The 24,841-nt window shown below is 46.3% G+C and overlaps 1 protein-coding gene across 2 annotated transcripts in view; it reads left to right on the top strand.

Moving 5' to 3' along the window:
* jph3b (junctophilin 3b) overlaps positions 1–24,841 on the top strand; it is a 45,139-nt gene that overhangs the window by 2,891 nt on the left and 17,407 nt on the right. For both annotated transcript variants that reach the window (XM_056417734.1, XM_056417736.1), the window contains exons 2-3: positions 16,787–17,273; positions 19,860–20,225. In XM_056417734.1, coding sequence (XP_056273709.1) covers positions 16,787–17,273; positions 19,860–20,225 — 853 coding nt within the window. The remainder of the gene's footprint in view (positions 1–16,786; positions 17,274–19,859; positions 20,226–24,841) is intronic.

Here is a 24,841-nt window from a genome sequence, read left to right as displayed (position 1 = left end):
GCAGCAGAGATTGGCCTATTTATGAGTGTTTATTAAGCAGCACATTGTCCGTATTATAACAGCACGCATTTGTCCTTTGTAGAAATATATGAAGGGGATTTTTTTTCTAATCGAGAGAGGGCGATTGATTAAGCCGGATTACAACAGCACACGATTTAAAAGTAAGATAAGAAATAAAGCCAAAATGACATTATTCATAATAATAAAAAACAGGCGTCTTGCCCCACCAGATTTTTCATATCTGCAATTTTTTTAGGTTTGACTTCATTCCTATTTTGGCTTATACTATTTTACATTATGAGTCAACCATAGTTATTTAATTATCCCTGGCGAAAAAATAAATTTTACTTTACTGTATTTAAAATATACTGAACATTTTAATAGTACATTGCAAATATAGTATCAAATAAATGTACTTTCGGAAAATATATAAAAAGGTATACTAAAGTCACGCTATTACCTAATTTAAAAATTCAATATTTAACACACTTTAAAATAATTGTACTGTAGTATACTTTCAATAAATGTATTATAAGAACAATATACTTTAAATGTAAGTTCTGTCAATTACTTAAATTGCTTCTTTAAACTTTCTTTTCAAACATATTTTCTGTATATTTCAAACGGCATGCTCTAAATTAGCATTGAAACAATGTATTTAAAGGCTACTGCATGTGTTTCAAGCTACTCTGTTTCTGAAGTTCTTAGTATATGTGAAAATGACATGTGTTTGAAAAACACAGGCGTCATTTGCTTTGCAAGACAGTCGGCTAAAGTTAGCAGCCGTCCCGTAATCCGGTTATTACTCGCTAGCTAGTCGTGACTCCTTGTTTAATATTAGGTAAAGGAGAGCTGTGTGAATCTTACGGCGGCGAGCTGATAGTTTTCACCGTCACTATCACAGGATGTCGTTAGCAAAACAATGAACTTCATTTAGTATCTCCAGCTCCAACAATCTTGTGCTCCTCTCACAAGAAGGATAGATATAGCCCCAGACAAGCGCACAGTATCCTCAGGAATGAAAGATTTTCCTTGTCAATTCAATTAATCATTAAAAAAATACCACCGTTTACATTGTCTTCCACCAGTGCAGCATGGTGGAACTAGCCAGCTGTTCACTAGTTAGCTAGCTAGCAAGCTAATTCCACACTACTTTGAAGAAGAAAAGCATTGATGAGCATGAAGTTGTGACATTTTTCTCATTTATTCTCGTTCACTACGCTCATTAATCGTTATTACTCAACTGCAAAATCTCACCTCAGTGAGTCCGCTACTTACCGGAAGTCGGTTTGGTTTATATGGAAGTTAGCCTGCAACGAGTTAGCATTAGCATACATAAAAATGGCCGCTTCTCTGACCATGCAGCCACAGGGATTTGAATGTCACTTCTATTCCTATTTAATTTTAATTCATGTGAATAACATCATTAATATGCGTAGTGTCATGTGTCGTATACAAAAAATGTTTAGGAGTATCTTGGTACACATGTTGTGAAATTCATGAATAATCAAGGAATAATTAAAGCGTAGCACATTATAACATATTATCCTGGTTTAATAACACAGATTAAAGTCTGCGATTCTGTGAGTGAGGAAATTGGGATTGGACTCTCGTGCACTGCAGAACTTTTGGTCGTGAGGGCAAATTTACAAAATGGCTGAATATATTGACAAACCGGAGGAGTCGCCCCCTGCTGGTCAGTGGAGAGAACGCAATATTTAAGACACTTTTGCATTGGCTTCACTTGGCAGAACCGGAGGTTGACTTCACTTGGCACTGCCCACATTCAGCAACAATATCGCGTCGGCAGGTGATGTCCACACACGTGGCCCTGTGCCCGACAGCCGACAGTCTGTCTTTGGAAGCACTGGACTCTGTCTTGTCCAAAGCAATCAGAGTCAGGAGCCAAGACATCCAAAGATGCTCTGCTGCCTACTTACTTTTGGATCACGCTGTGCACTTTAGAGCCAGCTCCATTTCCCACTGCCAGTCCCACTCAGCCCTCCAACTTCACCTGATGCACACAGAAACACTCCTCCATCTTTTCTCTGCTGTTTGGCTTTTGGTTCCTCTCCTAAATTTGCCAACATTCCTCTCTCCTCTCCTCTCCTCCCACATCTCACTTTCCTCCCTCGCTCCGCTGCACTCTGCTCTGTACAGTAGGGTTTCCATAGCAACACTCACCGACATGCAGCAGGTCAGCGCGTCACGAGGGACTCTGAGTGTTCGTCGCCGCCATTGGCCACCCGGCCGGCTCTACCGGGTTCTGATTGGCTGGCTTGGCCTTCCCGGGCTAATGGTGTTTACTGAGATGAAGAGCTAAGCTGAGTGATTACTAACCGGGGCACACACACAAACACACACACACACACACACACTCACACAGAAAGACAGAGAGAGAGAGAGAACTAGAACAATGAAAAGAGCGCTTCAGTAATCATTTCAGTGAGAAATGAAGTGAGTCACAAAGGGAGAGGCGGAGATTACAATGTATGAAGGTGGCAACAGCGATAGAGATGACAGCAGCAGGGGTTGTTGTACCTGACGAGCTAATGCACCACACAGTGTCAAACGCACAACAAGCTCACTCGGCTGTCCCCCTGCTCCACCCAGACTCCACCACACACCGGAAAAAAACATAAACAGCGTTCTTATCGGGGCGAATCCAATCGCAGATGCTTCGTTAAACGACGCTCATAACAGCTCAGCGGCGTCCCGGAGCCTCCCCCAGCTGTTGGCTAAACACACCACCTTGTAATTGTCCGACATTAGCAGATCTTGCCAGCTTGCTAAAGGCCGCTATCAGTGCAGCAATTATTCCAGCTCCGACATAATAAATTCACATCTCACGTGTAAGTACACCCAGCTACTGCATAAATGATTCGACGCTGTGATATACGATATCGGTGGGCCGCGTTAAGTCAAGGACCTGCTTCCTTCGGGTTGCGTCATGGTTGGACGTGATGTTTCCAAGCGCTATGGCGGCTGCATGGAAGAGAGATGGCATGTGCAGCCCCGTTGAGCGTGTGGGAGGACGCTCTTCGGTGCCACTGTGTATTCTATCATCCTGTAACGAAGACGAGTTTCTCCGGACCACTCATCCGCGCATCTGGATGGGTGGTCCGGGACCATTTTAAAGTCGGCCATCTTCTTTGACCCTTTCTTATCTCCAATCAGTGTAACATCCTCGCGTCTTCTACACGTTTATTATCGGCCGTCGCATCCATTTCGAGTGATGAAGACACTTTAAAGCTGGCTGATGACGGTCTATGTCTCCGTAAAGGACGGATGACGGATTGATTCTAGACAGTTTCAACTGCAGGACGGCGGCCTTTGCTTTGACAGCTCACACGGCAGCATCTGTTGATGCTCACTTGTCAATGATACTGTCAAGTTTTCCAGCTAACCTCCACCTCCACCTGCCATTGAGCAACACAAACCGCACAACAGTTTGTGAAATAGTCATGATGATGTCATCTGTTGGTTTTGTGTACATGAATAATAATTCTCCATTTTTTGTATTCTTCTCGTAGCTCCGAACGATTTCTTTTCCCACTCGATGAAAAAGAAATAACCCGCCGTGAAAACCGCCGTGGTTGGCCTGAAAATAACTACGTACCGTTGCAACACTTGAGGGCAGTCCTGTGTTTGTCGGACCCCTCCATCTCCATCCCGCTCTAGGAGCTTTCTGTCGTTGTTTAATGCTACGTCACAAGTTTCATTTGTGTATCCATCATGACAAAAGATCCCATTGACATTCAATTGGCATCATTTTCGGTCGTGAGCGACCTGGCAACAATGGACAATTTGTATCCACGTACACAAAATCAATAGATTTAATTTCTTTGTAACATTGTAACACACTGTTGTGCTTTGCGAATGTCTTAGATTGTTGTCAATTGCCAGTTAGAATATACAATGGGATGGAAGGTGTCCTTGACCCCAGTCCTCACTTCAAAAGCATTCGTGAGTTCATTATGAGGTCATCGCCTCAACAGTCTTCCTATCCATGCCATCAAAGTCTCAATAACTACATGGATATAGATCAGAAAGCTGTATTCCATCATTGCTCAATCACGATACAGAGTTCTGAGTTGGTTAGTACAGACCCGTCCCTGTGAAACCGCGTGTGCTGCTCCTGTGGCTGAATGCAGCTGAGTGCTGAATAATTCCTTTATTCTGTTCAAGATGATCCTGTTAAGCACTTTTCCCGCTATGGGTGAGCGAGTGTGATCTCTCCGTAGTTTGAAATCTTTATTGGAAAGAGAGGGCAGAGCATCTCCACCCTGCTGTTAAAGGAGGGATGTTGGCAGGTCTCACTGTCTTTCCTGATTTCCACAGGGCGCCTTTAAATCCACCCGAGCTCTAAGTAGATAAAGTATGTCCTTTCCTTAATTGGCCAAGGATGGTTCAGCTGAGTGCGTGGATGTTGATGAATGCATTGGTTAATGCAGAAACCCAAAGAAAAGTACAGGACTGTCTCTTTAACCACAAAATCTGAAAGATTCATGGTCTTAGAAGGAAAACATATCATAGATTCGGCCCTCCACTTGCTGTTGAGGCCGATATGGCGTGTGTTTATGGCACCCACCTGATGTGGGGAGGGGCCTTTTTGGTGCCATGCCGTTGGTCCGAAGGCTCATTATTCTGGAACCCCAATATTCCGAAAAATATCCCATTGTCGGAAAGCCCATTTGTCTGACAGCCCGTTATCCATAAAACAAACTCCAACATCCTTCCTACTCCGCCTCTGATTGGCTTAACATAATATTCTTACCCTAATATTCTTAGCCAAACGTAAGTAATCTCGCTCCTCGGTAGGAAATAAAATCTGGAAGTTCTGATGAAGTCGTTTTTTTTGCTTTTCTTTTTTTTTTTCTTTTTTATTTTTTTTTCGTTTTCTTTTTTTTTTCTCTTCACTTTGTTTTAGTTTTCTTTTTTTTTTTTTTTTCACTTTTTTTTTTGCTTTCTTTTTTGTTGTGTTCCTGCACTTTTTCTTTGTGAGGACCAAATCGTCGTCTCTCGGCGACCATCATGGCTGCGGGATACTCGGTCGTGTGCCTCGAGAGCCGCCAGCAAGACGCTGGAGCTACGCGCGCTGGACTCGCGGAAGCACGATCGCGCAGGAGAGCGGAGAGCAAGCGAGCCAGAGCGGAGAATAAGCCGAGGAGTCGACACGAAGATACAAACCGCACCGCTATCGATACAAATGTCGGTGGTGCTTTGGTGGCGGCGAGTTGTGATCTGAGCATAAACTCCAGCCGGTCTGAGACTCTGAGAGGCTGTGTGCCGCGGCGGGATTGGCGTCAGAGCGATCTCTTTTGTTGGCCTCGGGGGCTGACAGAGGCGCTACACGGATCGTAGGCTGACAGGGCGCGCGGCAGTTGCTGTTGACTGGGGCGGATCGCTGAGCATGTGAGCATGTGCGCGTGGGAGCGACCGGAGGTCGGTGAATGGAACGTGGTGGCCGAGCCGAACCCCGCCAGCGTGGAGGACGGGCCCATACGTACTGTATGGTTGCTGCTGTGCCGCATCAGCTTTGCGCCCATCGAGCGCCGGACACCATCACTCCACTGTCTGGACACCTGTAATCATCCGCTGCTGGCATTGAGGAACACTCATGACATCAACCACAACACTCTGGACTACTGCTGAATCTGCAGCACCACATTCCAATGCCTACTGGACTGCTCAAACTATAACACACTGAACAAAGCTCACTACTACACTGTCAATACACGCCCCTGCCCGATGCCCCCTGACTTGCCAGACACCCCCCTCTGGTCAGCTGACTGGCCTGGTCCCTCTGACACCCAGGTATGTTCATCTGGAAGGCGCTGTGAGCTGGGAGAGGGAGAGAGTGAGGAGGCTGGAGGAGTCCCATCACGAGGAGGTGCTGCATGTGACGGGACTGTGCATGACCTACAGGACTGACAGAGGACAGCATCTCGACCACACACCTGGATCATCACTGCAGACCATCCCGGACTGTGCATCACGGATCCACCTGACTCCCGCTGCTTCCCCACAACAGCCTGGCCATGCAACCAGCAAGCTGCAGCCTGAGAAAGCTGCTTTTGGAACAGGGTGAGGCTGAGGAGAAAAGCAGCAAAGGAAAGAGCAGCGGAGAACTGAGGGTGCCAGAGACAGGGGAGAGCCTGGAGCAAACTGGAGCAAAGAACAACAGGAGGCTGGTGTGAGGAAGCACATAACTGGAATGCTGTGGAGAGACAACAGGGGAGACAGGGGCTCCTGGAGAGGGCCAACGAGCTGAACTGTTTTTTCAGGACCTCTGCTCCAGCCTCCTCAGCCTCCCTCCACACCTCTCCTCCACTCCCCACCTCCCCTCTGTCCCCCTCTCCTGTCCCACCTGCCCCTCTCCCCTCCTCCACCCTCACCCTCCCCCTCCCCTCTCAGCCACTGACCGACCTGTCCTGCAGCTCCAGAAAAGTCTGGCAGCAGAGCAGCTCAGGGTCCTCAGCCCAGGGTGGGTCCAGGTCCTGCGCCACCCAGCTGTCTGACCCCAGCCTGTCCCCAAGGAACCTGCCCTCAAGGCTGAGGGAACCAAGTCCCGGTGCTGTGGAAGACGTCCTGTCCCAAGAGTGTCCTCACTGGCAGCACACATGACTACCTGCCTCCCTCCTCTCCCATCTGGAGGCTGGTGCCCTCCCCTCCTGGCCCAGAGTGAAATCGTGGCTCACCGAGGTGTGAAACACCCTCCGCTGGACCCTCACCAGTGGCCTTGGACAGTGGGTGCTGCTTACCAGCTGGATGTCTGTGGGTGAACCTGTGACCTACACTCTCACCCCACTCAGTCGCAGTTTCTGCATTTAACAGTCTTTGACTTCTGCCCACTGGGCCTCCTGTGATGGTCTGGATGCTCTCCTGTGGGTATGGACCACCATCAGGCATCACATCGTCCCTCATCTCCACGTGGCACTGTACCTTTTGTCAGAATTGTGGTTTGTCAGGGGGGGGTTGGTCATGATGTTGGGGCCCCACAGGTGACTCTACACAACTCTTTTGTCTCCCCTGTCACCCTGTATCTGCACCAGTTCTCTCAGTCATCTGAGAAGTAAGCTATCTGCTGATGTAGGGATGATTGTGCAGGGATGGTGGGAGGGAGGGGAGCAGGAGGAGTGGTGGTGAGGGGCAGCTAGTGCAGAGGTGAGAGAACCGCGCTGGTAAGTGGTGGAGAAGACCAGAGAGAGTGTGAGATCTCAGGAGCAGCTCTCCACCTCACACCCTCCTCCTGGTGGGTGTGGTGGTGTGGATGGTGTGGAGGTGGGGGCGTCTCCGCCTGAACATATGCAAACTGAACAAGAATCAACATACACGAGCCAAGTCGGGAGGAAGGTGTTTTTTCCTTTTCCTGAGAAAAGTGTGTGCAGCAGCGTGTGCAGCCTAATGAGCTCAGGTTATGTACTCGGGTGTTCGCGCCCATTTGGGGCACATTGGCACTGCTTGGACACCGAGCCGGGCAACAATCTTGTTTAGGGCAAACTGGTTAGCTGGTTGGCTGGGCTCACATGGACTGCTGTGAGCACCTGAACAGGTGAAGGTGGTGGAGAAGTTGATGAAGTCCATATTGACACCCCTCGCCACCACCTCCACACCACCCAGACACTCCAGGAGGACAGGCGTCTCCTCACTCCCGCACGCCACCACAAGGAGACACGAGAACATTCCTGCGCTGCCGACGGCTCTACAAACAGTCACCTCTTGCAGATCACCCTAACCCTCTTATATTTTGTGTTTTTTTTTATTTTTATTCTTGTGTGTTGCTGCTACTGGCTCGACAAATTTCCCCTTGGGGATTAATAAAGTATATATCTATCTATCTATAATAATTAGCCACATGCTTCTGTTTTCTTTTGAAAAGCAATATGGGCCTTCTGAACGGTGAGATGACGGGCAGTTGGACCAATGGGCTCTCGGTCCAATGGGCTCACGGTCCAATGGGCTCTCGGTCCAATGAACTATTGGTCCAATGGGCTCTCGGTCCAATGGGCTATCGGTCCAATGGGCTCTCGGTCCAATGAACTATTGGTCCAATGGGCCCTCGGTCCAATGGGCTCTCGATCCAATGAACTATTGGTCCAATGGGCTCTCGGTCCAATGGGCTATCGGTCCAATGGGCTCTCGGTCCAATGGGCTCTCGGTCCAATGGGCTGTCGGTCCAATGGGCTATCGGTCCAATGGGCTCTCGGTCCAATGGGCTATCGGTCCAATGGGCTCTCGGTCCAATGGGCTATCGGTCCAATGGGCTCTATCGGTCCAATGGGCTCTATCGGTCCAATGGGCTCTCGGTCCAATGGGCTATCGGTCCAATGAACTATCGGTCCAATGGGCTCTATCGGTCCAATGGATTCTCGGACCAATGGGCTATCGGTCCAATGAACTATCGGTCCAATGGGCTCTATCGGTCCAATGGGCTCTCGGTCCAATGGGCTCTCGGTCCAATGGGCTATCGGTCCAATGAACTATCGGTCCAATGGGCTCTATCGGTCCAATGGATTCTCGGACCAATGGGCTATCGGTCCAATGGCCTATCGGTCCAATGGCCTATCGGTCCAATGGGAGCCTTTTTGGACTATTGGGCTGTGTCTACTACCGCGCACTTGAGCACTTCGAGCACTGACTTTCAGTGTTCGAAGTGCGCCACTGAAAAAACCAGCAGAATTCAGTGCACTGAAAGTACCCGGATGGCGCACTGCAAACGGGCAAAAAATGTAGTGTAAAACGATGGACACTACTGGCCTTAAACGGCCGCCATCTTGGCGACGTAGCGGAAGAGGAGGAGCCCTTTCGCCAGCTTTTCATTTTATTTCTAAAACAATGGCGGACGAGATGGCTACGGTAGCACAAGCGGTAGACCACGGAGGCTCCTGCCGCGATTGTGGAGGTATCGCAGTTTCCACATGGGGTGGAGAAAGGGGTAAACAAGGGACAACAAGAGGGCAAGAAGTGCATTCATTTTGTCACTTTAAGTTTCGCGGGTATGGCAAGTAGATTTGCGTACGTCACTCCCGGCTTAATTTCGCGGGTGCCGTGAACAGATTTGCGTCCGTCACTTCCGCCAAGTGGTAAATGTAAAAGTGTTCCATTTGAGACAGCACTTCATCAGCGACGCAGTGCACTGCAATACAGTGCACTGAATTGTAGTGCACTGTATTGCAGTGTACTTCGTAAAGTGTGCGGTAGTAGACACAGCCTTGGTGTTTTTATTTGAGTTCACAAATAATACTGAACTACAATATCTAACGAGGTCATCGAAACAAATTCGATTACGAATGAAAAACAAGGGGCGGACATTTTCAAAAACCATCACCATGTTATCGTGGGTGCTTTTTGCAGCAGATAAATAATCCTCAAATGGGAATCTGAAAGACTCAGACAGAAAAGGGCCAAAGCGAAATCTCTTAAATGGATAATGGTCCCTCTCAGTGATTTACACAGGCAGAGGTTTAGCTTTCAACTGACTTCTCGTGCTTTTAGCGTTCCATTTGGCTCGTCGGGCTGTTCATCCCGCCGGTCTGCATGCATGGCTTGTTGTCTGTGAGTTGTCATGTCTACCTGTCTTTAGTTACTATCCGTCTTGCCTGTTGCCTTCCTCCCCAGCTGCCACGGTTACCTGATCGCGTTGGTTTTGTCGACAGATTGGTTTCTTTCTCTTTTTCAAGCGAGACAAAATATAAATCCCCCCGGCATTCACATTCAAGGACACACACACACACACACACATGCACCAGACTTTCTTCTGTTCAGTTCGGGAAAAATAAAAATCCGCCTCCTCAGCATTTGTGAGTCGTCCCACACACGCTCTCCAATTGTCACTCGCATTCTGCTTCTTCGTCTTTGTTGTTGTTGTTGCCATTGCTAATAGCTATACTGCCCCACTGCAGGCTTATGTATTGGGAGTGGCTTGATGTTTGTAGTGAGGATTAGCGGTGCGGTCTGAAACATGAAAACTCTAAAGATATATCTTGGAAGTCTGCCCCCATCGCTGCTGATGCAATAATAGCTGGACGTACTGATGAGGGAGTTTGCCCTGGAAGCACTTGGTGGAGAGGAGAGGAGGGTCAGAAAAGAGCTTTTCGTTGATGGTAGTCTCACTTTTTTGTTTGTTTTGGGAAAACACATTAAGGTTAGAGGGTGCACCATCTATTACATTCAATTGCCCAATACCACAAATAACGGATTTGCCTCAGAGGGCTTTACAATCTGTACACATACGTACATGTCTGCCACTCAGCATTATTGTTGCATTTATTGGTTGCACATTGTTGTACCACTGCAATTGTTTTTAAGATATGAGGGAAAGGGTATTGACTTTTTTGCAAAAACCAAACAAACTTTTTAAAAAATAGTGAAGGTTTTGCCTCCTTCCCACGCCGAAAATTGTCATTCAATCCGTTATTATTATTGGCATTAATATGTGTTGGATGGGAATAATCCGAGACATAATAAAGTAAACTGCGCGGAAGACTTGCCTTTGTGTTGTCTAATCTTTCGTGACTCCCCCATTTCTCTCACATACACACAAACACAGACAGACTCTGACATGCAAGTGCTGACGTGACAAAACAAAACATTAATAATTCATAAAACCACCAACCCTCACAGACCATTCTTTTTTGCTCCATGCTTTCTCTTTTTCTCGCCGCTGTGCTTCACGGATCAATACCTATCGAGGTGAAACGCAGTAGCAGAGGCAACAATGCGACAATATAAATGTACATGAGCTCCTTTGTGTCCTCCAGAACGAATGAAGGGAGAGAAAGCCAGAGATGGAAATCACAGTTCAAACAAAAAACGGCAGAATTCACAGATTTCGACAAGTTGCTGTATCCTGAGAACGACCCACAGACCCTTGGAGACGGATGGATTTTAACCTAGAAATAGAGAACAGACGCTCGCATTTGTTAAAGAGTCGATTATGAATTCAGCCTGTGGGTTTGGCGCGTGATCAAATCGCTGTGCCTCTGTGATGTTTCCGCAGCTTTGATCTCCCCGCGTTAACTCTTTCCGTGCGGCTGCCTCGTGCCCGCGGTCGCCTCGGCCCGGGTTACAGGCCCATATGATCCCAGAGTGCTTCCTGTCGGGCCTCCAGGGCAAAATCACTGAAATCGTTTTGGCATGCGAGCTGTGAAGCAGATTGTCCTCACAACGGCAGGGCCCGGGGTCGAGCCCTCTACATACACAGAAGTCGATCTCCATTTCAATACGGCTGTGACGGGTTTCGTGATGAGCGTGAAAGCGTTTCTGCGCTCAGCATTTATTTTTTTAAGACTGTTGAAGGGAGTGAGTTCCTCAGTCTGGTAGATGCATGTCATCTGCATGTTTTTCGTGTAATATCACATGCACACTGTATATTATGGGTTGGAGGGCATTTCAGCACCAACAGCCTCTGAGACTGTGTCTTTCAGCACCACGGAGAGCGACCGGCCCGCATTGAGAGAGCAGCCTCGTGCCCCACTGAATATTTGATGTACTCACTACGGGTCCAGGGGGGGATGTGCTTCCTAGGAATCAGGGGAAAAAACAAACAACAAAAAACATATTTATTAACTCAATTCAGTTTATTTTGTATAGCCCAATATCACAAATTACAAATTTGCCTCAGAGGGCTTTACAGTCTGTACACAGAGACATCCCTGACATCCCTCACATCGGATCAGGAACAACTCCCAAGATATAGAAAATACCCTTTCACAGAGAAAAAAAGGTAAGAACCCTTCAGGAGAGCAACAGAGGAGGATCCCTCTCCAGGATGGACAGAACAATAGATGTCATGTGACCAGAAGGAATCATTACAGAGTAACAACACATTCAATGAGTATGACAGAGTGTATGAATAGTTGGTAGTAGGCATGGACCACGATCCAGACCTCCATGATCCATCAGGCAGATGGGGGTAGAGAGTACTAGCGAGTGTTTTTGCCGTAACACCGCCATGCCCCGTGCAGATTCGTACCAGAGCATTAAGTCCAGTCGAACCCGCTCTCGTTCTCGTCCTCTCACGTTCAAATATGAACTGGATCTTCTGCGTGTTCCTCAGCAGTAACAGTTGCACTCGTATAAGGAGAGAAACCTTCCGACATGAGTGGGCGGGGCATCAACACATATATACAGTATATATATATATATATATATATATATATATCCAAATATACATACATTTATATGTGAATGCATGTTTTGTATGTATGTGTCTATGTATATATATTAGGGCTGTCAACCGATTAAAAAAAAGTAACTAATTAATCGCACATTTTGAAATTCATTAATCGCGATTAATGAATTTTTTGTTCTTCTTTTTTTTAAAGACAAAACTTCACACAGAGCTGTGTTTTCAAAGAGGCTCCTACCTATAAAGTGCCAGCGAGGTATTTAATATCGTGGATGATAAATTGTTTCTTCACTTTTCAAGACCAAGCTTTTCACACAATTGATTTAATTAGTCATGAAACATCCATGTAATTATTACACAATAGATATCACAAGTAATATTATTATTGAAGGGTTATTTGGGAGTTTTTCCTGGTCCGATGTGAGGTTTTGGGGCAGGGATGTCTATGTGTACAGATTGTAAAGCACTCCGAGACAAATTTGTAATTTGTGAAATTGGGCTATACAAATAAACTGAATTGAATTTCTTCAGTGAAACATCCAGATTAGTAAAAGAAAAAGGTGCATTTGAGACACCATTGGTTCTGTCATCTTTAACATTGTACAGCAGAACAAGTGGCCTTGGTAAACTGACTGACATTCAAATGTGTCATGTCAACCCTCTGGAGTCTGGGGTGATTTTCTCCACTTTACAAAAAAATGTAAATTCACCTTTTAAAGGCTTTTACATATGACACATACCCATGTGTTATACATCAAACATTCCAGAACAATCTCATCTCTATATAATGAGGCACAGTTGTCCGCGCCGTGTTCTCTGTCTTCTCTGACTGACAGGTTGCTAATGAGCCTTACCTGTGAGGTGGGGAGGTCCTTTGTGATTTATTGAGTGTTCATTGGTTGTTTCTTTCGCAAAATGTTGACAGACACACGTCGCCCCTCTGTTCCTCTGTGGATCGGAGGAGCAGACGGGAGGAAGGAGGAGCAGGAGGAAACCCGACTGATTCATCCACGAGTTTAAACTGATTTCTGCTCCGTATTTTCGCGGAGAAATAAGTGCAAAAATGTCAACGCACACCGGAAGTAAACAAAGTTGCGTTAAAATATTTTAGTGCGTTAATCGCGGCCAAATTAATCGCATAGATTAACGCGTTAACGCTGACAGCCCTAATATATATATATATATACATATATACTTAATGTGTTGTTGTTGCTGTTTGTTTGCTGTTTGATCCAGAGGAGGGGGTGAGGGGGCGGGGAGCATCAGCAGGGTCATGGCATCAGACCCATGAGGTCCAATGGACCCTATGAGACGTGAAGTCACAAGGACTCTGGAGAGGAAGCAGAGTTACTAATGTGTGATGGAGAGATGTAAATTCATCCATAAGTAGAGAGAGAAGAGGAGAGAGGTGCTCAGTGTATCCTAAACGTCCCCCAGCAGCCTACACAGTAAATAGTATATTGACTCTTTCAGAGTTATTTCAACAATAGCAAGAGTAAATAGTCCCATTGTTGATGACAACGTTCACTGTTACTCTGGAAAACTCCCCCCCCCACCGCTTCTCCTTTCAAATTGAGTTTCAACATGCGCGTTTCAATTCTAGAAAAAAATTCTCTAAATCACTTTTTTATATCAAATGTTGATATTTTAGCAGAAACAACATTTTAGAATATAACTCTCTACTGAGTTCAACTTACACTCGAGTTGTTTTTTGTGTCTTGAAATATAGAATTACAGATGACTAACGTGACCGAGTCAAAAGCTGCACAGTAGAATTAAAGATTACATTAGTAAAATAATAACTCTGGAATGTTAGCACTATGTTCAGTGTTACTTTAACATTAAAGATAAGGGACCATATGTTCACTGGCTTTAAGTGTTAAATTGACACTTTTACTGTGTATGAGCCTAAAGCAGCACTCACACTCTTAAATGTGAGGTCAAAGGTCAGGGATGTCTATGTGTACACATTGTAAAGCCCTCTGAGGCAAATTTGTAATTTGTGATATTGGGCTGTATAAAATAAAGAACCATTCTGGGGTCCCTGTCGTGGACACTCGGCTCCCTGCACCGCTCTGATGTCCAGTCCATGAAGACAACACAATCAGTGCCAAAGACCAACCCTGGCGGAGTCCAACAACACGTTTGAATCACCGCCCGGAAATACGATCACAGTTCATACTCCCGCAGAATCCGCCCCCACAGTTATTATTAGCAGTTACAATACACAAAATAGTTTAAATAGCAAATGTAACAACAACATTTTTGGGAAATATGCCGATTTGATTTCTTGCCGAAAGCAAGATGAAAAGATTGATACCAATCTCGATATGAGGCTACAGCCAGCAGCCTGTTAGCTTAGCATAACATCAACCTTTCAGTAATTGTTTTCTCAGATATCTGACCCGCCTGATCGTCCCTCATGTCACGGAGACTCGGACCTGTGGTCCAGTGTCACGGAGACGCGGACCCGCGGTCCAGTGTCACGGAGACACAGACCCGCGGTCCAGTGTCACGGAGACGCGGACCCGCGGTCCAGTGACACAGAGACACAGACCTTTGGTCCAGTGTCACGGAGACACAGACCTGAGGTCCAGTGTCACAGAGACACAGACCTGTGGTCCAGTGACACAGAGACACAGACCTGAGGTCCAGTGACACAGAGACACAGACCTGAGGTCCAGTGACACAGAGACACAGACCTGTGGTCCAGTGACACAGAGACACAGACCTGTGGTCCAGTGACACAGAGACACAGACCTGTGGTCCAGTGACACAGAGACACAGACCCGCGGTCCAGTGACACAGAGACACAGACCTGTGGTCCAGTGTCACGGAGACACAGACCTGAGGTCCAGTGACACAGAGACACAGACCTGAGGTCCAGTGACACAGAGACACAGACCTGTGGTCCAGTGACACAGAGACACAGACCTGTGGTCCAGTGACACAGAGACACAGACCTGAGGTCCAGTGTCACGGAGTCGCAGGAGATGCCCTGTCTCAGGACTGTCTCTCTCCCTCGTAGCCCTCTGTCTCTCTCTCCTGCACTCGCACGCTGGCGGCCATTTAATGAAATGGTAATCTCGTCGTGCCGTTGCGAGGGTGTTTTTTCTTTGTGTGTGTGTTCTTTGATCTGTCCGTCATATGGTCCTCCAGCTGTGTGCTGACATGATTACAAAGGCCTGGCCAGATGTGCTGTCCAGCTGTCTATGACACAGACTTTGCTTTTGTTTGTGTGTGAGTGTGTGTGTGTGTGTGTGTGGGAAGGATAAGAGGCAGCATATTGTCGTCATGACAAGGGGCGGGTTCAGCGACAACACCGCTTCTCCCTCAAGTTCCTTTCTTCCTGCTCGTGCTCGGGGATGAGCTTGTTGTGCGTCTGAGAACGTCAGCGAGGATGCGATTGGCTGTGGACATTGGCTTCATTCAGCGCTTCCCACTTCACTGACACTTGAGCCCACCAGGGGAAATGTGTGTGTGTGTGTGTGTGTGTGTGTTTGCGATAGAGACGGAGAACGTGGTTGCGCTCCTTATATGGCGTGTATTTGGTTGGGAGCGACTGCCGTTTGCAAACAGAATGAATCAGAGTGCTGTTACATCAGAGGTACGGGCAAGCGGGATGGATCACTTGCACTCATATTGGAACACACACTTCCGTTTCACTGTGTGTGTGTGTGTGTGTGTGTGACAGAAACACACATTCTCAGATGGCCTACTTTTCAGCAGGATGGGGATGTAAGGACTGTTATGCAGCAGTGTGTGTGGGTTGTGCAGAGAAGCACATTGGGAATGAATGGGAGTGGATGGACAGAGTACAGTACAAGTACTCAGAGTATCACTTTGACAAAATATTTGATCAAATATATTCGAATATTTGACATCACAAGGAGGAAGTGGACCACTGCTGATGTTTCTCAAAGCTTTACTTAGGCCAAGAGCCATAATCTATTGTCAATAAGAACTATTTCATAAACATGCATTGAAAAAGGTACATATTTGTACAATATTTGAGCCCCTATTGGCCCTCAGTAAACACTTCAATTCAATTTATTTTGTATAGCCCAATATCACAAATTAAGAATTTGCCTCAGAGGGCTTTACAATCTGTACACATACAATATCCCTGACCTTTGACCTCACATCGGATCAGGAAAAACTCCCAAAAATAGCAAAAAAAACTTTCATGGGAAAAAAGGCGAAGAACCCTTCAGGAGAGAACAGAGGAGGATCCGTCTCCAGGATGGACAGAAGAATAGATGTCATGTGACCAGAATGAATCATTACAGAGTAACAACACATTTAATGAATATGACAGAGTGTATGAATAGTTGGTTGTAGTCATGGACCACGATCCAGAAACACACATATATCCTGAACTATCCAGAGTAAGCACAATATAAAGTAAAAACTAATCTCTAGAACCAGACCTCTGAATTGATTTAAATCGGTCCAATCACTGCTGATTGGGCGAAATCAAAAACGGGAAGGTCATCTTCCCGCCGCCATGCAGTTTGGGTTCCATGTTCACCCAGTGAATGCAGCACCTTAAAATCCTGTTGTGTGATCATCCCTCGGCTACGACATAATAAAACACAATATATATATAGAGAGAGAATTGGCGTTGATCGAGCTGTCTCCCTTTTTCTTCAGGAACCTTCCAAGGCCAGTGGGTTGGCGGGATGCGGCACGGCTACGGATTTCGCCAGAGCGTCCCCTACGGCATGGCGGCCGTCATCCGCTCCCCTCTCCGCACCTCCATAAACTCTCTCCGCTCCGGTTCGGAGCACAGCAACGGCACAGCTCTGCTGGACCGGACCGGGCCGGCGGTCCCGGGTCCTCCTCCCGTCCCCGGCACTTTGACCACCAGTGTCTCCATGTGCAGCACGGGCAGCAGCGGCAGCAGCCCCGCCGTGTCTCGCGGCGGCTTCGTGCTGACGGCGCACAGCGAGGCCGAGCTGCTGAAGGGGAAGAGGAAAGGCGGGTTGTTCCGGAGGTCCATCCTGTCGGGGCTCAAGCTGAGGAAGTCCGAGTCCAGGAGCTCCCTGGCCTCCCAGAAGTCCAAACAGAGCTCGTTCCGGAGCGAGGCCGGGATGAGCACCGTGTCCTCCGCCGCATCGGATATCAACTCTACTATCAGGTACCAACAGGAGGACATCGTGTACGATTTCCCTCAAAATTATCTTTTACTCTGTGTTATTAGGATTTTGTGGCAACCCACCCAACCCTTCCCCCAGAATCCCAGAATCGTCTTTCACGCAGCGAAAATGGAAAGCCATAAGAGTTTTTAAAAAGCAAGTCTTAAATAATGGGAGAGAAGAGTGTGTTTCATGTCAACTCTGACGTGAGGTGATGGAATGAATGAAAGTGGGGATGAAGGTGGAGGGAGAGGACGAGGAGGGACCGCTAAGAGAAGCCAACTTGTCCTCCACGGGTGTCTGTAACCATGGATTGGCTCGCGATCCAACAGGGCCAAAGGGTTAAAAGGTCAGCTTACTGGTCAGCTGGTCTGACAGAAGGTTTACATTGCGATGCCCAGCGCTAAGCCTGTTGTCTTCCTCCCTGCCGTCCACTCGTTCTTCTTCTTCCAGTCAGACTCTAGCGGACGTGTTAGCTGGGTTGTTGACGAAAGAAAAGCAGCGTCCTTGACTCTGATGTGTTAAATCAGAAGAAAGACTCGGTGTGGAATTCCAAGTAAAGGCTGGACCGACGGTCCACCAAACGAAATCCGCAGCTCTTCATCCTCTTTGTTTCATTCTACTGCTGGAAATAACAAATAAAAGCCTCCGACAGCTGATTTATGAATGCAATATCAAATACATAATTTGTTGCAATTAATCAATTATTTATCGATGTGTTAGATACTCTTCTCATTTGAACATATTCTAGTGCTAAATCTTCTGCCGGGGCCAATGAAAACACACGAAAGGGCGGAAGAGATCTAATTAATGGTCCAGAGGAGGCAAGACAAGCTGGGGAATCCGTGTTGAGCAGAAACACTTTTTATTCCAGACCAACTTCAGAAGGACAGCGCAGCGCCTCCCAATGAGGGGTGTTCATATGGTGTCATATGAATAGATGGTTTTGGGGGGGGGGGGGGGGGTGTTGGATATCTGTCAAGCACTGTGTGAATATACTGTCAAGTTCTTGAGATGTACAGTACCGTTCAAAAGTTTGGGGTCATCCAGACAATTTCGTGTCTTCCATGAAAACTCACTTTTATTCATCAAATGAATTGAAAATTGAATAGAAAATATAGTCAAGACATTGACAAGGTTAGAAATAATGATTAATATTTGAAGTATTAATTTTGTTCTTCAAGCTCAAAGGAAGGCCAGTTGTATAGCTTATATCACCAGCATAACTGTTTTCAGCTGTGCTAACATAATTGCACAAGGGTTTTCTAATCAGACATTAGTCTTCTTAGGCGATTAGCAAACACAATGTACCATTAGAACACTGGAGTGATAGTTGATGGAAATGGGCCTCTATACACCTCTGGAGATATTTCATTAGAAACCAGACGTTTCCACCTAGAATAGTCATTTACCACATTAACAATGTATAGTGTGTCTTTTTGATTAATGTTATCTTTATTGAAAAAACTGTGCTTTTCTTTGAAAAATAAAGACATTTCTAAGTGACCCCAAACTTTTGAACCGTAGTGTACATTAGCACATTTAAAAAAAAGTTTTTTATTTGGGATCCTAGGATTTGATCTCTAATTTCCATATTTGTTTTTAAGGCTGTTTTGATGATGAATGATTAGGAATAGGTCAACATGTTGAGAAAAATCTTTATTTTCTTTCTCTCCAAGTGGTGACTGATAACAATTTCACGTCCGTGGGATAAGCAACTCGATTGTTAGCCTAGCTTAGCATAAAGACTGTAACCGGGACTACACACTGATCTAGATGTGTAGGTTGTTTTTTTATCTAATTGATGTATAAAAAACAGAAATACCCAAACTTTGTGGTTTTAGGGGGAATTTCCTTTCTGGGAAGTATTTCTTGGCCAGCAAAAGTCGGGCTTCCGAATGTCTTGTTGTCAAAGGGAGGTCGCCAACATTAGTGCTGTCTATCCTGTAAATAAATACCCAAACTCACAGACCAGACCTGGCAACCCACGCTGTAACCGGTGGGGTTGCACAGAAGTGGCGAGCAGATCGGCGAACTTGTTCGTAAAGAAATAGCTTCACACTCAACTCCCCCTAAAATCACAACTTCTTGTTTGTACATTCGTCTTTGTGTTGCTACTAATTAAACAAACGAGATGCAACATCTCAGTTTGTTGAACTTCAGAGGCGGCGGTTGGCGTATTTTCCAACTTTGGGCAGTCAGGCTGTTTCCCGTTGCTTCCAGTTGTTATGCTAAGCTAAGCTAACCACTTCCAGATTCCAGCTTTATTTATTCAAGATCAAGTTTTTATTGCCATTTGTGCCTAGACCAACAGTCCAGACACATTGGACATCTAGTGCAACAGTTTAGAAATAACACTATAATAAGAAATACAAAAATACTAAATGTAAAAGAATACACGATACAGAAGGTGGCGGTAATATGTACAAGAACAAGAAAGGTGCTAATATTTACAGTTTTGGATACTGTTTTAAATTACAGATAGTAATAATATGTCACATTTTAAGGCTCTCATAGCTTACCTGTAGGATGTAGGATTATTGACTCACACACCGGCCAACCCAATGCGACCTTTCACCTTTCTCCAGTCTCGGAGACGCAGACGCAGATTTGGCCGCGGCAGACGACGACGTGGATGCCACGGCAACGGAGACCTACTGCGGGGAGTGGAAGAACGACAAGCGGACGGGGTACGGCGTGAGCCGGCGCTCCGACGGACTCCAGTACGAGGGCGAGTGGCTGAGCAACAAGCGCCACGGCTACGGCTGCACCGCGTTTCCCGACGGCACGAAAGAGGAAGGGAAGTACAAACTGAACATCCTGGTGAGCGGCAAAAAGAAGAACCTGATCCCGCTCCGGGCCAGCAAGATCAGAGAGAAGGTGGACCGAGCCGTGGAAGGAGCGCAGAAAGCAGCCGACATCGCCCGGCAGAAGGCGGAGATCGCTCTGTCCAGGTAGTGGCCTCATGGCGGCTTGTGGTTGAGTCTCTCATGTGTTTGTCTATTCTCTCCATTTCTTTGGATGAAGCAAAAGGACTAGTTTGTGCTGGCTGGCTGGCTAAGTTTGGGGCTCACGTAATAATCGAAATCAGTCCATGTCCAAACTAAATCTTCATCTCATAATCCTCAAATTGAACTAACTATCAAAGAGGGGTCAGTGGTTAGTGGGTCCGTCTTTCAATCATGGGGTTGGCGGTTCAATCCCTGCCCTAGTCAATGTGTCCTTGAGCAAGACACTTAACCCTTAACCCTCCCTCGCTGTGTCTACGGCGTATGAATGTAACATGATTGTATTTCACTTTGGATAAAAGCGTCAGAGAAATGACTGGCTAGGTTTGGGGCTAACGTATAATCTAAATCTGTCCATGATAAATCTTTAACTCCTAATCCTCACACTGAAGTGACTGCAAAGGCACCCCCCCCCCCCCCCCCCTCATATTCACTCACTGAGCGGTGATGCGATTGCTTGGGTTGTAAAAGTCTTTGTGTGCCGTCCGCTGCGAGGGTGACCAGATGAAAATGGGTGGCGATCTGGACGAGGGAGTTGAGGATGGCCGTGTTCCCATTGCCATGAACCTTTTTTGACTTTTGGCTGGATGTTTACCAGGTCTTAAGACATCAAGGTCCATGTCAGCGATGATTTAATTCAACGAGGTCATAGCTAGTTCTAGCATCGCTGTTTTTCAATTTGTGGCACTATTAAAACTACGACAACAGCTATGTAGGCTACGGACGTAACAATAACTGTCTCTGGGAAAGACTAAAATAGTGTTTCACAGCGATTAGTATTTATTGTATAAAAAAAAACAGGTTTCGTCTAATTGATTGGATTTGGGATTCTGGGACAGCTGCTCGTATTTCGGCAGCCTACTACCCCTTACTGATGGCTCCGTCCACGGAGAAGTTGGCTGGACACATGTAAGCCCTTGTGGATGGCCTCATTCCGCATCATTATCGAGATGAATGACGGATTAAAAACAGGATCGGGGTTAAGAAGAAAGTTAAGGAGGTGATGCTACAAGTGAAACAGCAAGCGAAGCGAGACCGCCGGGAGCTCAAGACTCTGAAGAAGCTGCTGCGCTGAATGTAAATGAGAGCCGGCTCGTGCTCATTGAGCTAAAACAATGAGCACAGTCGGGGTTACGCTGTTAATGGCCGTGCCCTGACCTTATTTACAGCAGCACGAAACGTTTGGACAGGGATATAAAGCAACACTTTTTTGGAGGGTTTTCAGCTCAGGACTCCGAAATGACTTAGCTATCCTGGGACCTGTCGTCATGGATACACATCGATACTCTTGTCATGCAGGGAGCCATCAGAAGTAGGCCTATGACCCATTTTGGTCCCAGACCTTGTTGTTTCAAGGAACCAGGCTGGATGTCCGTGGGCACAGTATTTGTGTGGCAGCACTGGCTGTCAACGCTTCTTTTTTCAAAGATAATTGGCAGATCGGGCTCGTACAGCTCGGTTTGGATCAGAAAACATAACGAGTGTCAAGGAGAACATTTGGAGAATGAGCTCAATCCGGGGATACAAACTGAACCACAGGAATCCCATTCCACAGATGAAATGATAAGAGGGTTTGCCTGAGCCAGTTCGGAAATGTAATACAGAAGGTTACAGTTCAGTTGTCATTGTGGGGCGATGCATGCTTTTGAATGTGCACCCTTTTGTGCTCTAGATCTCTGTAATGCTCTGTATGTCCATCGGTGTCCCGCATGTGGCAGCGATGAACTCTGAATTGAAGGAATAGAGGGATATTATGTACTCCTTCAACGCCATTCATTTTGAAGATTCAATCACCATCAAAATTCTGTTGTAAAAGGAAGTTGGCGGCCAAGTTCTCGTTCTTCTCGCATGCAAAGTGAAATTGCACAAGAGAAATATCTATCCTGGTCCCCCAAGTGCTGTTTTGTTTTTTAAACACGTTGCGCAACATATGTCCTGTCCTGCAAAGCAAAGATACGAGCAGCAATTGTGATGAACGGCTACGGAGCCTGATAGTGACACGGAGTTTGAGAATGAAGCCGGCTGTCTGGAAAAAACCCGAGATCAGATTATTGAAACAGATCAATAAAGTGACGCACGCTGACATCATAGCCTATTACCCTAACTGACACGTATGGACAGCATGTGCTTGAAGATCCTCCGTCGAGGTGCAGACGGAGAAGCTCGTCTAGGGAGAAAAAAAGAGTGTGTCAAAGAGTCACAGAGATGGAGAGAGTGTAACAGTGGGAGTTAAAGGGAGAAAAAGACAATGAGAAAGTGAGACGGGAAAAAGAAGGGCGAGAGAGATTTCCGCATTTTGCCAACGACAGTCTTCTGCTGAGGCCACAGCCTGCGACACTAAACTCATCTCAGGAAAGGAAGATATGTAGACACATTCAAGTTGGTATATCATGGCGATTAGACCTCTCCCGCCTGTACGCTTCCACGTTACTATTCAATTCAGTTTCAGTTTATTTTGTACAGCCGATTTTCACAAATTACAAATTTGCCTCAGAGGGCTTTACAATCTGTACACATACAACATCTCTGTCCCAGAACCTCACATCGGAGCAGGAAAAACTCCCAAGAAATAAAAAAAAAACGTTCACAGGGAAAATAAAGGGAAGAACCCTTCAGGAGAGAACAGAGGAGGATCCCTCTCCAGGAGGGACAGAACAATAGATGCCATGTTTACAGAAGGAATCATTACAGAGTTACAACACATTCAATGAATATGACAGAGTGTATGAATAGTTGGTAGTAGGCATGGACCACGATTCAGACCTCCATGATCCATCAGGCAGATGGGGGTAGAGAGGAGTGGGCGGAGCATCAACTGGGCCATGGCATAGTTGGTAGTCGGCATATTCCACAATCCAGACCTCCGTGATCCATCAGGCAGATGGAGGCAGAGAGTACTAGCGAGTGTTTTTGCCGTAACACCGCCATGCCCCGTGCAGATTCGTGCCAGAGCATGAAGTCAAGTCGAACCCGCTCTCGTTCTCGTCCTCTCACGTTCAAATATGAACTGGATCTTCTGCGTGTTCCTCCGCAGTAACAGTTGCACTCGTATAAGGAGAGAAACCTTCCGACATGAGTCCATCCTAGAGGAGATGAATGGTTTATAGGTGGGATTCATCCTCTCATTACTAATAGAGTACCTCGGCAGTAATATGGATTTATTGGATAACTTATTCCTGCAAACAGACCAGATCGTCGATCCTAAGCGATAAACAACCAACGAAAAATAATTCCCACAGAAAAGCATTCCTTTGTGGTTTATAATAACAATACAAGCTCGACACGGTGTCTCCAGGAACACACGTTGCCGTGATGACTCACGCAGAGCATCACACAGTGAGATCTCTACTCTCTGGAGGTGAGGACATGATCACGTTTCCTCCCTGCGATACAGAAATGTGTCTGCAGCTCATTGGACGGCGTTGGATGCATGGTCGTGTTGCCCACTGCTTCCTTTCTACGCAACACCAATGTTTGGACTCATTACTCGATAACAGAGAAAGGAAAGTGATCTTTTTATTTATTTTTATGACAGAAAACAAGCAAGTACCTTATAATTAAGCGATATTCTTTGAAGGAATATCTTATTTTACATCAACTATCAATATTTGGTTGTGATACTTTCATCAATTATTGAAAACCTGAGGTTTGTTGCATTTGTTTTAGATTAAAATTGGCAGAAAATGTGTTCCTCTTGAAACTTAATGCAGAACCCAATCTGTCAAGTTGAAGAAAGAAAGGGAAAGACGTAAGAATACACCGTTAGGTCCAGGTCCAGGAGGATTGTGCTCCTTTGGATATTTGGAGGGCCTTTTGACTTTACGTCTCATGGGGTCATCGGACCCTATGAGACGGCATAGATCCTATCTGCCTGATGGATCGTCTGGGTCGTGGAATTCCTGCTCATGACTACGCCACTGTCCTGTTGAGACTCCGCCCACTCCTCCTCCCCACCGCCATCTGCCTGATGGATCGTGGAGGTCTCCATCGTGGAATATGCCTACTATGAACTATTCATACACTCTGTCATATTCATTGAATGTATTTACATACTCTAAATCGTCCTCTGTACACATTACATCTATTGCATCTGTCCATCCTAGGAGAGGATCCTCCTCTGTTGCTCTCCTCCAGGTTTCTTCCTTTCCCCTGAAGGTTATTTGGGGTTTTTTGTTTTTCCTGGTCGAGGTTTTGGGGGGCAGGGATGTCTATGTGTACAGATTGTAAAGCACTCCGAGACAAATTTGTAATTTGTGAAATTGGGCTATACAAATAAACTGAATTGAATTGAATCAGCTCATGCACAGGGGAGGGGGGCGAACGTTATTTTTGGGGTGGGAAAGAGTGAACTTATTTAAAGTAGGGTGCCACATTTTGCTTAAAGCAGATAAACACCGATCTGAACCGAGAGTCGACAGCCATGCCAGCGCCACTCAGGTGCTCTACCTGCCGGGGGGGGGGGGGGGGGGGGGAGACGATACCTAAAGGTCAGTGAGTATTAAAGTTATTAGGATTTATCCTACAGGGACTACGGATGTCTGTACATTCAGCTCAAGCCACAC

Source organism: Pseudoliparis swirei, chromosome 6 (assembly GCF_029220125.1).
Source record: "Pseudoliparis swirei isolate HS2019 ecotype Mariana Trench chromosome 6, NWPU_hadal_v1, whole genome shotgun sequence".
Taxonomy (NCBI): domain Eukaryota; kingdom Metazoa; phylum Chordata; class Actinopteri; order Perciformes; family Liparidae; genus Pseudoliparis; species Pseudoliparis swirei.
Note: the sequence above shows the minus strand (reverse complement) of the source record. Positions and strands in the feature narration are given on the sequence as shown.